We start from the raw sequence: 18039 nt of genomic DNA, 5'->3' as shown, positions 1-18039 counted from the left end.
TTACTCAAGTTTACTTAGATTTAATAAGCCAAATAAAGAATAAAGAACAACTATTTTGAGCGTTAGCCGTACATTTAAGATTATGGGTCGTCTTGCCGCAATGCCGCAATGTACTTGCGTTCATTTCTATAAAACTTCGATTGCAGCCAGAAAGCTGTTCGCGTAACATTGGTCCGTGTGCTAAAGGTTGACAATCACTATTGTACGAACAAGATCCAGCAGGCAACGCTGCTATAATTATCGTCTCACGACTTGCTCCCACTGAGCCTGTACCTCTGTACCTGGTATAATATTATGTGTATGTCAATCGTTGGGCAGTGCTAGTTCAACAGGGTTAGATCACAGATATCACAGTAGGCTATATACCCATGCTGTCATTAACTTTGTATCTTGTTTCATTTTACAGACTGTATTTGGTAAAAAAAACTGTATCAACCAATCAAGCACAAGGAATGACATGGCCGATACTCCAAACCAAAACCAAGTAAGTTTTTGTCGTATAAAATAATAAAAATCTTTGCTGCTTTGGATTTTTAATTCCATGTCACCATCCTCATAAATCTGTCTAGCACTGGTATTTGACAAAGTGAACTTATCTTATTAACTTCACAATACACACATTGCATATTTTCTGAAAAATGGCAAAATTGTTTTTAATCATGCCTGTATAACATACGACCTTGTAATGCGTCTATACTAACTCTTTCGGTTTATTAGTTCGATTTTAAATAGCTTTAATGAATATTATAAACTAATGTTAAACCATTTAGCTTCAAAAAAGGGTTTATAGTGACATTTTGGGAGGTTAGGTCTCACTAATCTCGCAACTTTAGCAAACAGCAGCAATTACCAAACAAAACGGTATTTAGTTTAAAAGTACCTATTTAAACAGAGATTCTGTCGCAGTGTTTAAACAAGGGGTTCTTAAACTTTTTTTATCGCGGCCCCTAAAAGTTTTTGGGGACTCGCGTGGACCACGGTAGGCAAAATGACGTTATAAAATGACGTCACAATACAAATAGACTTCTTAAATCTGCTGTTTTCGGTCCAAAAATGTGAAAATAAAATGAGTCTTAATACATTCAGTGCAAAACCGTTTTATTTTTAAATAAACTGTTTCGTTTGATGAATTGATTACTTCCTAAATATACACTAATATTTCAATTAGACCTTCATGGACCCCAGTTTGAGAACCCCTGGTTTAAACTGTACGGCAATATAAAGCCCGTAGTTCAGCTGCGCTTCTATACAAACTGAACGCATTTAACAAACATAACTATATCTTTAGTTTTACAGTTGCTACCGAACAGCGATCAACCTTACTTTGGAACTTAGTATAATCCGACAAAATCTATTTTACAAAAATCAAGTATAATTAACAAACTGTTTTGAACATTTACAAAGAATCGCACAGCGGGGTTAATATTTGTAATCTTGCAACTTTAGCAAAACTGCCGGCGCCACATCATTCTCGGGATGCTTTAGTAAATAAGCGCTAACCTAATCGGCTTCAATGTGACGACATTTCGTGATATGTATATCGATCGGGAATAACTAACAAACCTAAACCTTATTTTTTTTAGTTAAAACGACTAAATACCCAACGGCTAAGCACGTCAAACATCCTTTACGTAAAAAAACAGTGACATATATCAATAGGGAACCACAAACGTAAAACCTTAAGTTGTAGCAGCCAATGTTCGCATTGCGTGATATTCAGCAAATACGTAATCCTGGTGCCATACTGCCTTTCTAGCTAACGACTGCCATCTAGCAGCAGATAAACTTTCATACAGAATTCGTTCATATTCGCTTGCTTTGTCCAGCTTGTGAAGTGACGAAGCGACTTACCGCCTGCTGCGCTTTATTGTCCCGCGCGTGAGACTTTCATTGTGCGAAGTGGCACGTCCTAAACTGGGCTCGTGCGACTTGCATTTTAAAACAAGGCTTCTCTTTAGTAAAATTATTAATGCTCTTAAGAAACAACTTATTTTACCGCCGCAAATTTAAATGCGAAATCTGGTGGCAACCCTAATCCAACATATCAACACCAGGCCTACACAACTTAAAATTGTGTGTTGATATGTTGGATTAGAGTAACATACTATACAGGTGCAAATAGCAAATATTCTCCAAATACGATTTTCCAATATTCTCCAAATCGTATTTCATCGTATTGTCGCGGTAATACACAAAGAGGTAAGGCCGTGAATAAAGTGTCACCCACCGTACAATTAACGGAGGGAAGCATTGCGAGTAGAGATGTTCAAAGCAGAATATCGGCGACTCATTTATAATGCTTGCTTTCAATGCGGCGTTAGTTTTTTTTTCGGGCGACCAATTACTTCGCGATAATCTTCGCCTAATAATTAAGTGTCAATAGGGTGTATTTACCGCCGCAAGTTTAAATGCGAAATCTTAAGGCAGTCTACGCCTCTCTGTTAGCACCTGTCGTGCATCTTGCTCCAACCAGCATACCACCAACATCAGGCCTGAACATCTAGCAAAACTTTCGATTTAATAGTTTGCGTATTGAGAACATAACAGTGTTTTTCATATTGTTTAAAACTACAGATTTAAAGCCTGTTTTAACAGTGATTGCTCGGCCCAAGCCATGGTAAAAAATTACCGAGTAAAAGTTTGCAAAAGTATTGCAAACCATAGGCGTTAAACCATTTTTAGTCTTTCAGAGAATAATAATATTTGCTTTTCAAACACGTAAGCTGGTCAAAATTTAATAAAATGACCATACGCATTATCTACGTAAATTCTATTTATCAAATATATGTTTCGATCATTCCCCAAATTCTACGCCATATTTGAACCCCTTTCGCATCAAAGGCATAAGTTAAGTGGGGAAGTTTTCGGCCCATATCTGTTTTTGCTTGCAGAAACAAGTTAAGGAAAATAAAAAACAAAATATATAATATAAAGTACACAATACAAAATATTAAAAAAAAAAATAAAAAAAATAAAATAAAGTAAAAATTGAAAATAAACACTAAGCCCTGAAAATATACCCCCTGACAAAATATACAACAACCGCACCCCCGTCTAGTTCTTTTTTGGTTTCCTATGGTTTCCTATGGTTTCCTATGGTTTCCTATGGTTTCCTATGGTTTCCTATGGTATGTTTCAGACCGACTTTTGTCCGAAGCTTTATAGAAAAAGTAGACATCGTAGAACCTTCAAATTTTCAGACATGGCATAGAGTGGTATGTAGGTGCTTTGTAGAAGTTTATGAGGCTGCACCCCCAGGGGCCTTTGCTTGGGGGGTAAAAACCTGAAATATTGCGTTTTAGCTCTTTCTAGCTAACGACTGCCATCTAGCAGCAGAAAAACTTTCATACAGAATTCGTTCATATTCGCTTGCTTTGTCCAGCTTGTGAAGTGACGAAGCGACTCATCGCCTGCTGTGCTTTATTGTCCCGCGTGTGAGACTTTCATTGTGCGAAGTGGCAACTGGGCTCGTGCGACTTGCATTTTAAAACGAGGCTTCTCTTTAGTAAAATTACTTAATGCTGTGAAGAAACAACTTATTTTACCACCGCAAATTTAAATGCGAAATCTGGTGGCAACTCTAATCCAACATATCAACACCAGGCCTACACAACTTAAAATTGTGTGTTGATATGTTGGATTGGAGTAACATACTATACAGGTGCAAATAGCAAATATTCTCCAAATACGATTTTTCCAATATTCTCCAAATCGTATTTCATCGTATTGGCGCGGTAATACACAAAGAGGTAAGGCCGTGAATAAAGTGTCACCCACCGTACAATTAACGGAGGGAAGCATTGCGAGTAGAGATGTTCAAAGCAGAATATCGGCGACTCATTTATAATGCTTGCTTTAAATGCGGCGTCAGCATTTTTTGGGGCGACCAATTACTTTGCGATAAGCTTCGCCTAATAATCAAGTGTCAATAGGGTGTATTTACCGCCGCAAACTTAAATGCGAAATCTTAAGGCAGTCTACGCCTCTCTGTTAGCACCTGTCGTACATCTTGCTCCAACCAGCATACTACCAACATCAGGCCTAAACATCTAGCAAAACTTTCGATTTAATAGTTTGCGTATTGAGAACATAATAGTGTTTTTCATATTGTTTAAAACTACAGATTTAAAGCCTGTTTTAACAGTGATTGCTCGGACCAAGCCATGGTAAAAATTTACCGAGTAAAAGTTTGCAAAAGTATTGCAAACCATAGGCGTTAAACCATTTTAAGTCTTTAGGAGAATGATAATATTTGGTTTTAAAACACGTAAGCTCTGGCAAAAATGTAATAAAAGTGCCATGTACATTATCTACGCAAATTCTATTTATCAAATATATGTTTCGATCATTCCCCAAATTCTACGCCATATTTGAACCCCTTTCGCATCAAAGTGGGGAAGTTTTCGGCCCATATCTGTTTTTGCTTGCAGAAACAAGTTAAGGAAAATGAAAAACAAATAATGAAATATATAATATAAAATACACAATACAAAATATTAAATAATAAAAAGTATAAAATAAAAAAAATAAAATAAAAAAAATTAAAACAAAATAAAAATAAACACTAAGCCCTGACAATATACCCCCTGACAAAATATACAACAACCGCACCCCCGTCTAGTCTTTTTTGGTTTCCTATGGTATATTTCAGACCGATTTTTGTCCGAAGCTTTATAGAAAAAGTAGACATCGTAGAACCTTCAAATTTTCAGACATGGCGTAGAGTGGTATGTAGGTGCTTTGTAAAAGTTTATGAGGCTGCACTCCCAGGGGCCTTTGCTTGGGGGGTAAAAACCTGAAATATTGCGTTTTAGCACTTTGTAGCTAACGACAGCCATCTAGCAGCAGAAAAACTTTCATACAGAATTCGTTCATATTCGCTTGCTTTGTCCAGCTCGCGTCGCGACGAGGCGGCTGCTGGCATCCCTGCTGCGCCCTATTGTCCCGCGCGTGCAACATTTGTGTTGGAAGTGGCTTGCCCAGTAAAACTATGCACATGCGACTTGCCTTTCATAAAGAGGCCTCTCTAAGTAAAAAAACCTATTGCTCTTACAACACAAAATATTTTACCACCGCAAATTTAAATGCGAATCCTACAGGCAGTGTACACATCTCTGTTAGCACATGTTGTAATTGTTGCACCATTCAAACATATCAACACCAGGTCTAAGCAAATATAATTATACAAGGGCCGCAACAACAAAAAGCTTAAGTTTAACGCATTCTTAACGACGACGTTACAAAGCTACGTCATAACATGGCGTCATAAATAAATAAATCTTGCGTTTATTGGATTTAAATTGGCAAAACTTTCAATATAAAACGTGGCTTATTAGGCACATAAACGTGTTTGCATATTGCTCAAAACTACAGATTTAAACTCTGTTTCAACAGTGATTGCTCAGACCAAGGCATGGTAAAAATTTACACAGTAAAAGTTGAAAAAAGTATAGCAAACCATAGACGTTAAATCATTTAGAGAGAATGAAAATATTGACTTTTTAAACATGCTAGCTGACCCAAATGTAATAACATGGCCGTAAGCATTATCTACGTAAATTTTTATTGATCAAATGTATGTTTCGATCATTTGCCAAAATCTACGCCATATTTGAACCCCCTTCGCTTCAAAGCCATAAGTTATTATATTATTATACACAACTTATAATTGTGTGTAGATATGTTGGATTGGAGTAACATACAGAACAGGTGCAAATAGCATATATTCTCCAAATACGATGTTTCCAATATTCTCCAAATCGTATTGTCGCGGTAATACACAAAGAGGTAAGGCCGTGAATAAAGTTTCACCCACCGTACAATTAACGGAGGGAAGCATTTCGAGTAGGGATGTTCAAGGCAGAATATCGGCGACACATTTATAATGCTTGCTTTAAATGCGGCGTCAGCATTTTTTGGGGCGACCAATTACTTCGCGATAAGCTTCGCCTAATAATCAAGTGTCAATAGGGTGTATTTACCGCCGCAAGTTTAAATGCGAAATCTTAAGGCAGTCTACGCCTCTCTGTTAGCACCTGTTGTGCATCTTGCTCCAACCAGCATACCAACATCAGGCCTAAACTTATCTAGCAAAACTTTCGATTTAATAGTTTGCGTATTAGGCACGTAATAGTGTTTTTCATATTGTTTGAAACGACAGATTTAAAGCCTGTTTTAACAGTGATTGCTCGGACCAAGCTATGGTAAAAAATTACCTAGTGAAAGTTTGCAAAAGTATAGCAAACCATAGGCGTTAAACCATTTTTAGTCTTTAAGAGAATGATAATATTTGATTTTTAAACACGTAAGCTGGTCAAAATTTAATAAAATAGCCATATGCATTATCTAAGTAAATTCTATTTATCAAATATATGTTTCGATCATTCCCCAAATTCTACGCCATATTTGAACCCTTTTCGCATCAAAGGCATATTTTAAGTGGGGAAGTTTTCGGCCCATATCTGTTTTTGCTTGCAGAAACAAGTTAAGGAAAATGAAAAACAAAATATATAATATAAAGTACACAATACAAAATATTAAAAAAAAAATTAAAAAAAAAAAAATTAAAATAAAGTAAAAATTGAAAATAAACACTAAGCCCTGAAAATATATCCCCTGACAAAATATACAACAACCGCACCCCCGTCTAGTTCTTTTTTGGTTTCCTATGGTTTCCTATGGTTTCCTATGGTTTCCTATGGTTTGTTTCAGACCGAGTTTTGTCCGAAGCTTTATAGAAAAAGTAGACATCGTAGAACCTTCAAATTTTCAGACATGGCGTAGAGTGGTATGTAGGTGCTTTGTAAAAGTTTATGAGGCTGCACTCCCAGGGGCCTTTGCTTGGGGGGTAAAAACCTGAAATATTGCGTTTTAGCACTTTGTAGCTAACGACAGCCATCTAGCAGCAGAAAAACTTTCATACAGAATTCGTTCATATTCGCTTGCTTTGTCCAGCTCGCGTCGCGACGAGGCGGCTGCTGGCATCCCTGCTGCGCCCTATTGTCCCGCGCGTGCAACATTTGTGTTGGAAGTGGCTTGCCTAGTAAAACTATGCACATGCGACTTGCCTTTCATAAAGAGGCCTCTCTAAGTAAAAAAACCTATTGCTCTTACAACACAAAATATTTTACCACCGCAAATTTAAATGCGAATCCTACAGGCAGTGTACACATCTCTGTTAGCACATGTTGTAATTGTTGCACCATTCAAACATATCAACACCAGGTCTAAGCAAATATAATTATACAAGGGCCGCAACAACAAAAAGCTTAAGTTTAACGCATTCTTAACGACGACGTTACAAAGCTACGTCATAACATGGCGTCATAAATAAATAAATCTTGCGTTTATTGGATTTAAATTGGCAAAACTTTCAATATAAAACGTGGCTTATTAGGCACATAAACGTGTTTGCATATTGCTAAAAACTACAGATTTAAACTCTGTTTCAACAGTGATTGCACAGACCAAGGCATGGTAAAAATTTACACAGTAAAAGTTGGAAAAAGTATAGCAAACCATAGACGTTAAATCATTTAGAGAGAATGAAAATATTGACTTTTTAAACATGCTAGCTGACCAAAATGTAATAACATGGCCGTAAGCATTATCTACGTAAATTTTTAGTGATCAAATGTATGTTTCGATCATTTGCCAAAATCTACGCCATATTTGAACCCCCTTCGCTTCAAAGCCATAAGTTATTATATTATTATACACAACTTATAATTGTGTGTAGATATGTTGGATTGAAGTAACATACAGAACAGGTGCAAATAGCAAATATTCTCCAAATACGATGTTTCCAATATTCTCCAAATCGTATTTCATCGTATTGTCGCGGTAATACACAAAGAGGTAAGGCCGTGAATAAAGTTTCACCCACCGTACAATTAACGGAGGGAAGCATTTCGAGTAGGGATGTTCAAGGCAGAATATCGGCGACACATTTATAATGCTTGCTTTAAATGCGGCGTCAGCATTTTTTGGGGCGACCAATTACTTCGCGATAAGCTTCGCCTAATAATTAAGTGTCAATAGGGTGTATTTACCGCCGCAAGTTTAAATGCGAAATCTTAAGGCAGTCTACGCCTCTCTGTTAGCACCTGTTGTGCATCTTGCTCCAACCAGCATACCAACATCAGGCCTAAACTTATCTAGCAAAACTTTCGATTTAATAGTTTGCGTATTAGGCACGTAATAGTGTTTTTCATATTGTTTGAAACGACAGATTTAAAGCCTGTTTTAACAGTGATTGCTCGGACCAAGCTATGGTAAAAAATTACCTAGTGAAAGTTTGCAAAAGTATAGCAAACCATAGGCGTTAAACCATTTTTAGTCTTTAAGAGAATGATAATATTTGATTTTCAAACACGTAAGCTGGTCAAAATTTAATAAAATAGCCATATGCATTATCTAAGTAAATTCTATTTATCAAATATATGTTTCGATCATTCCCCAAATTCTACGCCATATTTGAACCCCTTTCGCATCAAAGGCATATTTTAAGTGGGGAAGTTTTCGGCCCATATCTGTTTTTGCTTGCAGAAACAAGTTAAGGAAAATGAAAAACAAAATATATAATATAAAGTACACAATACAAAATATTAAAAAAAAAATTAAAAAAAAAAAAAATTAAAATAAAGTAAAAATTGAAAATAAACACTAAGCCCTGAAAATATATCCCCTGACAAAATATACAACAACCGCACCCCCGTCTAGTTCTTTTTTGGTTTCCTATGGTTTCCTATGGTTTCCTATGGTTTCCTATGGTTTCCTATGGTATGTTTCAGACCGAGTTTTGTCCGAAGCTTTATAGAAAAAGTAGACATCGTAGAACCTTTAAATTTTCAGACATGGCGTAGAGTGGTATGTAGGTGCTTTGTAAAAGTTTATGAGGCTGCACCCCCAGGGGCCTTTGCTTGGGGGGTAAAAACCTGAAATATTGCGTTTTAGCACTTTGTAGCTAACGACAGCCATCTAGCAGCAGAAAAACTTTCATACAGAATTCGTTCATATTCGCTTGCTTTGTCCAGCTCGCGTCGCGACGAGGCGGCTGCTGGCATCCCTGCTGCGCCCTATTGTCCCGCGCGTGCAACATTTGTGTTGGAAGTGGCTTGCCTAGTAAAACTATGCACATGCGACTTGCCTTTCATAAAGAGGCCTCTCTAAGTAAAAAACCTATTGCTCTTACAACACAAAATATTTTACCACCGCAAATTTAAATGCGAATCCTACAGGCAGTGTACACATCTCTGTTAGCACATGTTGTAATTGTTGCACCATTCAAACATATCAACACCAGGTCTAAGCAAATATAATTATACAAGGGCCGCAACAACAAAAAGCTTAAGTTTAACGCATTCTTAACGACGACGTTACAAAGCTACGTCATAACATGGCGTCATAAATAAATAAATCTTGCGTTTATTGGATTTAAATTGGCAAAACTTTCAATATAAAACGTGGCTTATTAGGCACATAAACGTGTTTGCATATTGCTCAAAACTACAGTTTAAACTCTGTTTCAACAGTGATTGCTCAGACCAAGGCATGGTAAAAATTTACACAGTAAAAGTTGGAAAAAGTATAGCAAACCATAGACGTTAAATCATTTAGAGAGAATGAAAATATTGACTTTTTAAACATGCTAGCTGACCAAAATGTAATAACATGGCCGTAAGCATTATCTACGTAAATTTTTATTGATCAAATGTATGTTTCGATCATTTGCCAAAATCTACGCCATATTTGAACCCCCTTCGCTTCAAAGCCATAATTTATTATATTATTATACACAACTTATAATTGTGTGTAGATATGTTGGATTGGAGTAACATACAGAACAGGTGCAAATAGCAAATATTCTCCAAATACGATGTTTCCAATATTCTCCAAATCGTATTTCATCGTATTGTCGCGGTAATACACAAAGAGGTAAGGCCGTGAATAAAGTTTCACCCAGCGTACAATTAACGGAGGGAAGCATTGCGAGTAGAGATGTTCAAAGCAGAATATCGGCGACACATTTATAATGCTTGCTTTAAATGCAGCGTCAGCATTTTTTCGGCCGACCAATTACTTTGCGATAAGCTTCGCCTAATAATCAAGTGTCCGCTGCAAATTTAAATGCGAAATCTTAAGGCAGTGTACGCCTCTCTGTTAGCACCTGTTGTGCATGTTGCTCCAACCAACCTACCAACATCAGGCCTAAACAACTAGCAAAACTTTCGATTTAATAGTTTTCGTATTGAGAACATAATAGTGTGTTTCATATTGTTTAAAACTACAGATTTAAAGTCTGTTTTAACAGTGATTGCTCGGACCAAGCCATGGTAAAAATTTACCGAGCAAAAGTTTGCAAAAGTATAGCAAACCATAGGCGTTAAACTATTTTAAGTCTTTGGGAGAATGATAATATTTGTTTTTCAAACACGTAAGCTGGCCAAAATGTAATAAAATGGCCATACACACTATCTACGTAAATTCTATTTATCAAATATATGTTTCGATCATTTCCCAAAATCTACGCCATATTTGAATCCCTTTCGCATCAAAGGCTTAAGTGGGGAATTTTTCGGCCCATATCTGTTTTTGCTTGCAGAAACAAGTTAAGGAAAATGAAAAACAAAATATATAATATAAAATACACAATACAAAATATTAAAAAATAAAAAGTATTAAATAAAAAAAAAATGAAAATAAAAATAAAAATAAAACATAAAAAATGAAAAATTAAAACAAAAATCAAAAAAAACTAAATTAAAAAAATAAATAATAAAAATAAAAACATTAAAAAATAAAAATATTGAAAAATAAAAATAAATAATTAAGTCAATCAAAAATATTAAAAAAAAAAATTGAAAAAAAAAAAAATTTAAAATTAAAAAAAAATAACACTAAACCTTGAAAGTATACCCCCTGACAAAATAAACTACAACCGCACCCCCGTCTAGTTCTTTTTTGGTTTCCTATGGTTTCCTATGGTTTCCTATGGTTTCCTATGGTTTCCTATGGTATGTTTCAGACCGAGTTTTGTCCGAAGCTTTATAGAAAAAGTAGACATCGTAGAACCTTTAAATTTTCAGACATGGCGTAGAGTGGTATGTAGGTGCTTTGTAAAAGTTTATGAGGCTGCACCCCCAGGGGCCTTTGCTTGGGGGTAAAAACCTGAAACATTGCGTTTTAGCACTTTGTGGCTAACGACTGCCATCTAGCAGCAGAAAAACTTTCATACAGAATTCGTTCATATTCGCTTGCTTTGTCCAGCTTGTGAAGTGACGAAGCGACTGACCGCCTGCTGGGCTTTATTGTCCCGCGCGTTAGACTTTCATTGTGCGAAGTGGCACGTCCTAAACTGGGCTCGTGCGACTTGCATTTTAAAACGAGGCTTCTCTTTAGTAAAATTACTTAATGCTGTTAAGAAACAACTTATTTTACCGCCGCAAATTTAAATGCGAAATCATACACAAAGAGGTAAGGCCGTGAATAAAGTTTCACCCACCGTACAATTAACGGAGGGAAGCATTGCGAGTAGAGATGTTCAAAGCAGAATATCGGCGACTCATTTATAATGCTTGCTTTAAATGCGGCGTTAGTTTTTTTTCGGGCGACCAATTACTTCGCGATAATCTTCGCCTAATAATTAAGTGTCAATAGGGTGTATTTACCGCCACAAGTTTAAATGCGAAATCTTAAGGCAGTCTACGCGTCTCTGTTAGCACCTGTCGTGCATCTTGCTCCAACCAGCATTCCAACATCAGGCCTAAACATCTAGCAAAACTTTCGATTTAATAGTTTGCGTATTGAGAACATAATAGTGTTTTTCATATTGTTTAAAACTACAGATTTAAAGCCTGTTTTAACAGTGATTGCTCGGCCCAAGCCATGGTAAAAAATTACCGAGTAAAAGTTTGCAAAAGTATAGCAAACCATAGGCATTAAACCATTTTTAGTTTTTAAGAGAATAATAATATTTGCTTTTCAAACACGTAAGCTGGTCAAAATTTAATAAAATGGCCATACGCATTATCTACGTAAATTCTATTTATCAAATATATGTTTCGATCATTCCCCAAATTCTACGCCATATTTGAACCCCTTTCGCATCAAAGGCATAAGTTAAGTGGGGAAGTTTTCGGCCCATATCTGTTTTTGCTTGCAGAAACAAGTTAAGGAAAATAAAAAACAAAATATATAATATAAAGTACACAATACAAAATATTAAAAAATAAAAAATAAAAAATAAAATAAAATAAAAAAAAGTAAAAATTGAAAATAAACACTAAGCCCTGAAAATATACCCCCTGACAAAATATACAACAACCGCACCCCCGTCTAGTTCTTTTTTGGTTTCCTATGGTTTCCTATGGTTTCCTATGGCATGTTTCAGACCGATTTTTGTCCGAAGCTTTATAGAAAAAGTAGACATCGTAGAACCTTCAAATTTTCAGACATGGCGTAGAGTGGTATGTAGGTGCTTTGTAAAAGTTTATGAGGCTGCACCCCCAGGGGCCTTTGCTTGGGGGGTAAAAACCTGAAATATTGCGTTTTAGCACTTTGTAGCTAACGACTGCCATCTAGCAGCAGAAAAACTTTCATACAGAATTCGTTCATAATCGCTTGCTTTGTCCAGCTTGTGAAGTGACGAAGCGACTTACCGCCTGCTGCGCTTTATTGTCCCGCGCCGCGTGAGACTTTCATTGTGCGAAGTGGCAAGTCCTAAACTGGGCTCGTGCGACTTGCATTTTAAAAAGAGGCTTCTCTTTAGTAAAATTACTTAATGCTGTTAAGAAACAACTTATTTTACCGCCGCAAATTTAAATGAGAAATCTGGTGGCAACTCTAATCCAACATATTAACACCAGGCCTACACAACTTAAAATTGTGTGTTGATATGTTGGATTGCAGTAACATACTATACAGGTGCAAATAGCAAATATTCTCCAAATACGATTTTTCCAATATTCTCTAAATCGTATTTCATCGTATTGTCGCGGTAATACACAAAGAGGTAAGGCCGTGAATAAAGTTTCACCCACCGTACAATTAACGGAGGGAAGCATTGCGAGTAGAGATGTTCAAAGCAGAATATCGGCGACTCATTTATAATGCTTGCTTTCAATGCGGCGTTAGTTTTTTTTCGGGCGACCAATTACTTCGCGATAATCTTCGCCTAATAATTAAGTGTCAATAGGGTGTATTTACCGCCACAAGTTTAAATGCGAAATCTTAAGGCAGTCTACGCGTCTCTGTTAGCACCTGTCGTGCATCTTGCTCCAACCAGCATTCCAACATCAGGCCTAAACATCTAGCAAAACTTTCGATTTAATAGTTTGCGTATTGAGAACATAATAGTGTTTTTCATATTGTTTAAAACTACAGATTTAAAGCCTGTTTTAACAGTGATTGCTCGGACCAAGCCATGGTAAAAAATTACCGAGTAAAAGTTTGCAAAAGTATAGCAAACCATAGGCATTAAACCATTTTTAGTTTTTAAGAGAATAATAATATTTGCTTTTCAAACACGTAAGCTGGTCAAAATTTAATAAAATGGCCATACGCATTATCTACGTAAATTCTATTTATCAAATATATGTTTCGATCATTCCCCAAATTCTACGCCATATTTGAACCCCTTTCGCATCAAAGGCATAAGTTAAGTGGGGAAGTTTTCGGCCCATATCTGTTTTTGCTTGCAGAAACAAGTTAAGGAAAATAAAAAACAAAATATATAATATAAAGTACACAATACAAAATATTAAAAAAAAAAAAATAAAAAATAAAATAAAATAAAATAAAAAAAAGTAAAAATTGAAAATAAACACTAAGCCCTGAAAATATACCCCCTGACAAAATATACGACAACCGCACCCCCGTCTAGTTCTTTTTTGGTTTCCTATTGTTTCCTATGGCATGTTTCAGACCGATTTTTGTCCGAAGCTTTATAGAAAAAGTAGACATCGTAGAACCTTCAAATTTTCAGACATGGCGTAGAGTGGTATGTAGGTGCTTTGTAAAAGTTTATGAGGCTGCACCCCCAGGGGCCTTTGCTTGGGGGGTAAAAACCTGAAATATTGCGTTTTAGCACTTTGTAGCTAACGACTGCCATCTAGCAGCAGAAAAACTTTCATACAGAATTCGTTCATAATCGCTTGCTTTGTCCAGCTTGTGAAGTGACGAAGCGACTTACCGCCTGCTGCGCTTTATTGTCCCGCGCCGCGTGAGACTTTCATTGTGCGAAGTGGCAAGTCCTAAACTGGGCTCGTGCGACTTGCATTTTAAAAAGAGGCTTCTCTTTAGTAAAATTACTTAATGCTGTTAAGAAACAACTTATTTTACCGCCGCAAATTTAAATGAGAAATCTGGTGACAACTCTAATCCAACATATCAACACCAGGCCTACACAACTTAAAATTGTGTGTTGATATGTTGGATTGCAGTAACATACTATACAGGTGCAAATAGCAAATATTCTCCAAATACGATTTTTCCAATATTCTCTAAATCGTATTTCATCGTATTGTCGCGGTAATACACAAAGAGGTAAGGCCGTGAATAAAGTTTCACCCACCGTACAATTAACGGAGGGAAGCATTGCGAGTAGAGATGTTCAAAGCAGAATATCGGCGACTCATTTATAATGCTTGCTTTCAATGCGGCGTTAGTTTTTTTTCGGGCGACCAATTACTTCGCGATAATCTTCGCCTAATAATTAAGTGTCAATAGGGTGTATTTACCGCCGCAAGTTTAAATGCGAAATCTTAAGGCAGTCTACGCCTCTCTGTTAGCACCTGTCGTGCATCTTGCTCCAACCAGCATACCAACATCAGGCCTAAACATCTAGCAAAACTTTCGATTTAATAGTTTGCGTATTGAGAACATAATAGTGTTTTTCATATTGTTTAAAACTACAGATTTAAAGCCTGTTTTAACAGTGATTGCTCGGACCAAGCCATGGTAAAAAATTACCGAGTAAAAGTTTGCAAAAGTATAGCAAACCATAGGCGTTAAACCATTTTTAGCCTTTAAGAGAATAATAATATTTGCTCTTCAAACACGTAAGCTGGTCAAAATTTAATAAAATGACCATACGCATTATCTACGTAAATACTATTTATCAAATATATGTTTCGATCATTCCCCAAATTCTACGCCATATTTGAACCCCTTTCGCATCAAAGGCATATTTTAAGTGGGGAAGTTTTCGGCCCATATCTGTTTTTGCTTGCAGAAACAAGTTAAGGAAAATGAAAAACAAAATATATAATATAAAGTACACAATACAAAATAAAAAAATAAAAAATAAAAAAAATAAAAAAAATAAAAATAATAAAATAAAGTAAAATTTGAAATAAACACTAAGCCCTGAAAATATACCCCCTGACAAAATATACAACAACCGCAACCCCGTCTAGTTCTTTTTTGGTTTCCTATGGTTTCCTATGGTTTCCTATGGTTTCCTATGGTTTCCTATGGTATGTTTCAGACCGAGTTTTGTCCGAAGCTTTATAGAAAAAGTAGACATCGTAGAACCTTCAAATTTTCAGACATGGCGTAGAGTGGTATGTAGGTGCTTTGTAAAAGTTTATGAGGCTGCACTCCCAGGGGCCTTTGCATGGGGGGTAAAAACCTGAAATATTGCGTTTTAGCACTTTGTAGCTAACGACAGCCATCTAGCAGCAGAAAAACTTTCATACAGAATTCGTTCATATTCGCTTGCTTTGTCCAGCTTGTGAAGTGACGAAGCGACTTACCGCCTGCTGGGCTTTATTGTCCCGCGCGTGAGACTTTCATTGTGCGAAGTGGCACGTCCTAAACTGGGCTCGTGCGACTTGCATTTTAAAACGAGGCTTCTCTTTAGTAAAATTACTTAATGCTGTTAAGAAACAACTTATTTTACCGCCGCAAAAGCGTTAAACCATTTTTAGTTTTTAAGAGAATAATAATATTTGCTTTTCAAACACGTAAGCTGTTCAAAATTTAATAAAATGACCATACGCATTATCTACGTAAATTCTATTTATCAAATATATGTTTCGATCATTCCCCAAATACTACGCCATATTTGAACCCCTTTCGCATCAAAGGTATAAGTTAAGTGGGGAAGTTTTCGGCCCATATCTGTTTTTGCTTGCAGAAACAAGTTAAGGAAAATAAAAAACAAAATATATAATATAAAGTACACAATACAAAATATTAAAAAAAATAGTAATAAAAAAAAAAAAAAAAAAAAAAAAATAAAGTAAAAATTGAAAATAAACACTAAGCCCTGAAAATATACCCCCTGACAAAATATACAACAACCGCACCCCCGCTATGGCATGTTTCAGACCGATTTTTGTCCAGAGCATTATAGAAAAAGTAGACATCGTAGAACTTTCAAATTTTCAGACATGGCGTAGAGTGGTATGAAGGTGCTGTGTAGAGGTTTATGAGGCTGCACCCCTAGGCACCTCCAATTGGGGGACAAAAAACAAAAGTGTTATGTCATCGTTTTAGTTCATAACAGCTATCTACTACTATCTAGCGGCAGAAAAATCAATACAGAATGCTTTCATATCACTTGCTTTATTCAGCTCGCGTCGCGACGAGGCGGCTGCTGGTATCCCTGCTGCGCCCTATTGTCCCGCGCGTGCAACATTTGTGTTGGAAGTGGCTTGCCTAGTAAAACTATGCACATGCGACTTGCCTTTCATAAAGAGGCCTCTCTAAGTAAAAAAACCTATTGCTCTTACAACACAAAATATTTTACCACCGCAAATTTAAATGCGAATCCTACAGGCAGTGTACACATCTCTGTTAGCACCTGTTGTAATTGTTGCACCATTCAAACATATCAACACCAGGTCTAAACAAATATAATTATACAAGGGCCGCAACAACAAAAAGCTTAAGTTTAACGCATTCTTAACGACGACGTTACAAAGCTACGTCATAACATGGCGTCATAAATAAATAAATCTTGCGTTTATTGGATTTAAATTGGCAAAACTTTCAATATAAAACGTGGCTTATTAGGCACATAAACGTGTTTGCATATTGCTCAAAACTACAGATTTAAACTCTGTTTTAACAGTGATTGCTCAGACCAAGGCATGGCAAAAATTTACACAGTAAAAGTTGGAAAAAGTATAGCAAACCATAGACGTTAAATCACAATATAAAATATTAAAAAAATAATAATAAAAAAAAAAAAATAAAAAAAAAAAAAAGTAAAAATTGAAAATAAACACTAAAGGCTGGTTCACACTAGACGCGTCTAGCGTTAACGTAAAGCGTTTTCAAAAACGCTTTCGGTTGCGGAAAAGTTGAAATATTTCAACTTTGACGCTTTCGGTTAGAAGCGAGGAAATTTGCCGTTAACGCTGGCAACGCGTTATGTGTGAACTGGACGACGTTAGCCGTTAGACGCCAGACGCTTGACGCTTGCCGTTAACGCGTCTAGTGTGAACCAGCCTTAAGCCCTGAAAATATACCCCCTGACAAAATATACAACAACCGCACCCCCGTCTAGTTAATAATGTTAAACCTTTTGTAAATGTATTATGTCTTTCTAATGTTTATAATATGTGATATGTGAATATTTTAAATAGATTAACACATTTTATATAAAGCAACTTGTTCGTTGGTACTTTTATTTCGGCGCTCTTTCACTATTGTACGTAAAAAATAATAAAAAATTTTTTTTCTTCTAATGCCGCATACCACAACACATATTGTTTGGGTTAGGGTGCGGGTTAGCGTTTGGTTGAGGGTGGGTCAAGTTATTATTAATAATAAACATAATATTACTTGACCCACCCTCACCCAAACGCTAACCCTAACCCAAACAATATGCGTTGTGGTATGCGGTATTATTATTATTTTTTTTTTGCATAACTTTTCACGTACAATAGTGAAAGAGCGCCCTTATTTCTTGTGGCAAAATGATAGTTTTTCTTCTGGGTTGTAATATATTGTCATACTAAAGTTCAACTGTCAATTTTAGCACAAAATTTTACTTAATTACATAATGCAACAATGTAAACAGAACATTGA

General features: G+C 36.2%; 1 protein-coding gene across 1 annotated transcript in view; it reads left to right on the top strand.

The window, feature by feature from the left end:
• The first annotated feature begins 383 nt into the window (after positions 1–383).
• The window catches only part of LOC146170396 (NACHT, LRR and PYD domains-containing protein 13-like), a 33207-nt gene continuing 15551 nt past the window's right edge, over positions 384–18039 (top strand). The window contains exon 1 of the mRNA XM_083388686.1: positions 384–484. Within this exon, the coding sequence (XP_083244812.1) occupies positions 458–484 (27 nt within the window). The 5' untranslated portion in view covers positions 384–457. The remainder of the gene's footprint in view (positions 485–18039) is intronic.

The sequence above is a fragment of the Ascidiella aspersa genome, chromosome 1, assembly GCF_963924565.1.
Source record: "Ascidiella aspersa chromosome 1, kaAscAspe10.2, whole genome shotgun sequence".
Classification (NCBI taxonomy): Eukaryota; Metazoa; Chordata; class Ascidiacea; order Phlebobranchia; family Ascidiidae; genus Ascidiella; species Ascidiella aspersa.
The sequence above is the reverse complement of the archived record's forward strand: the minus strand, read 5'-3'. Positions and strand labels throughout refer to the sequence as shown.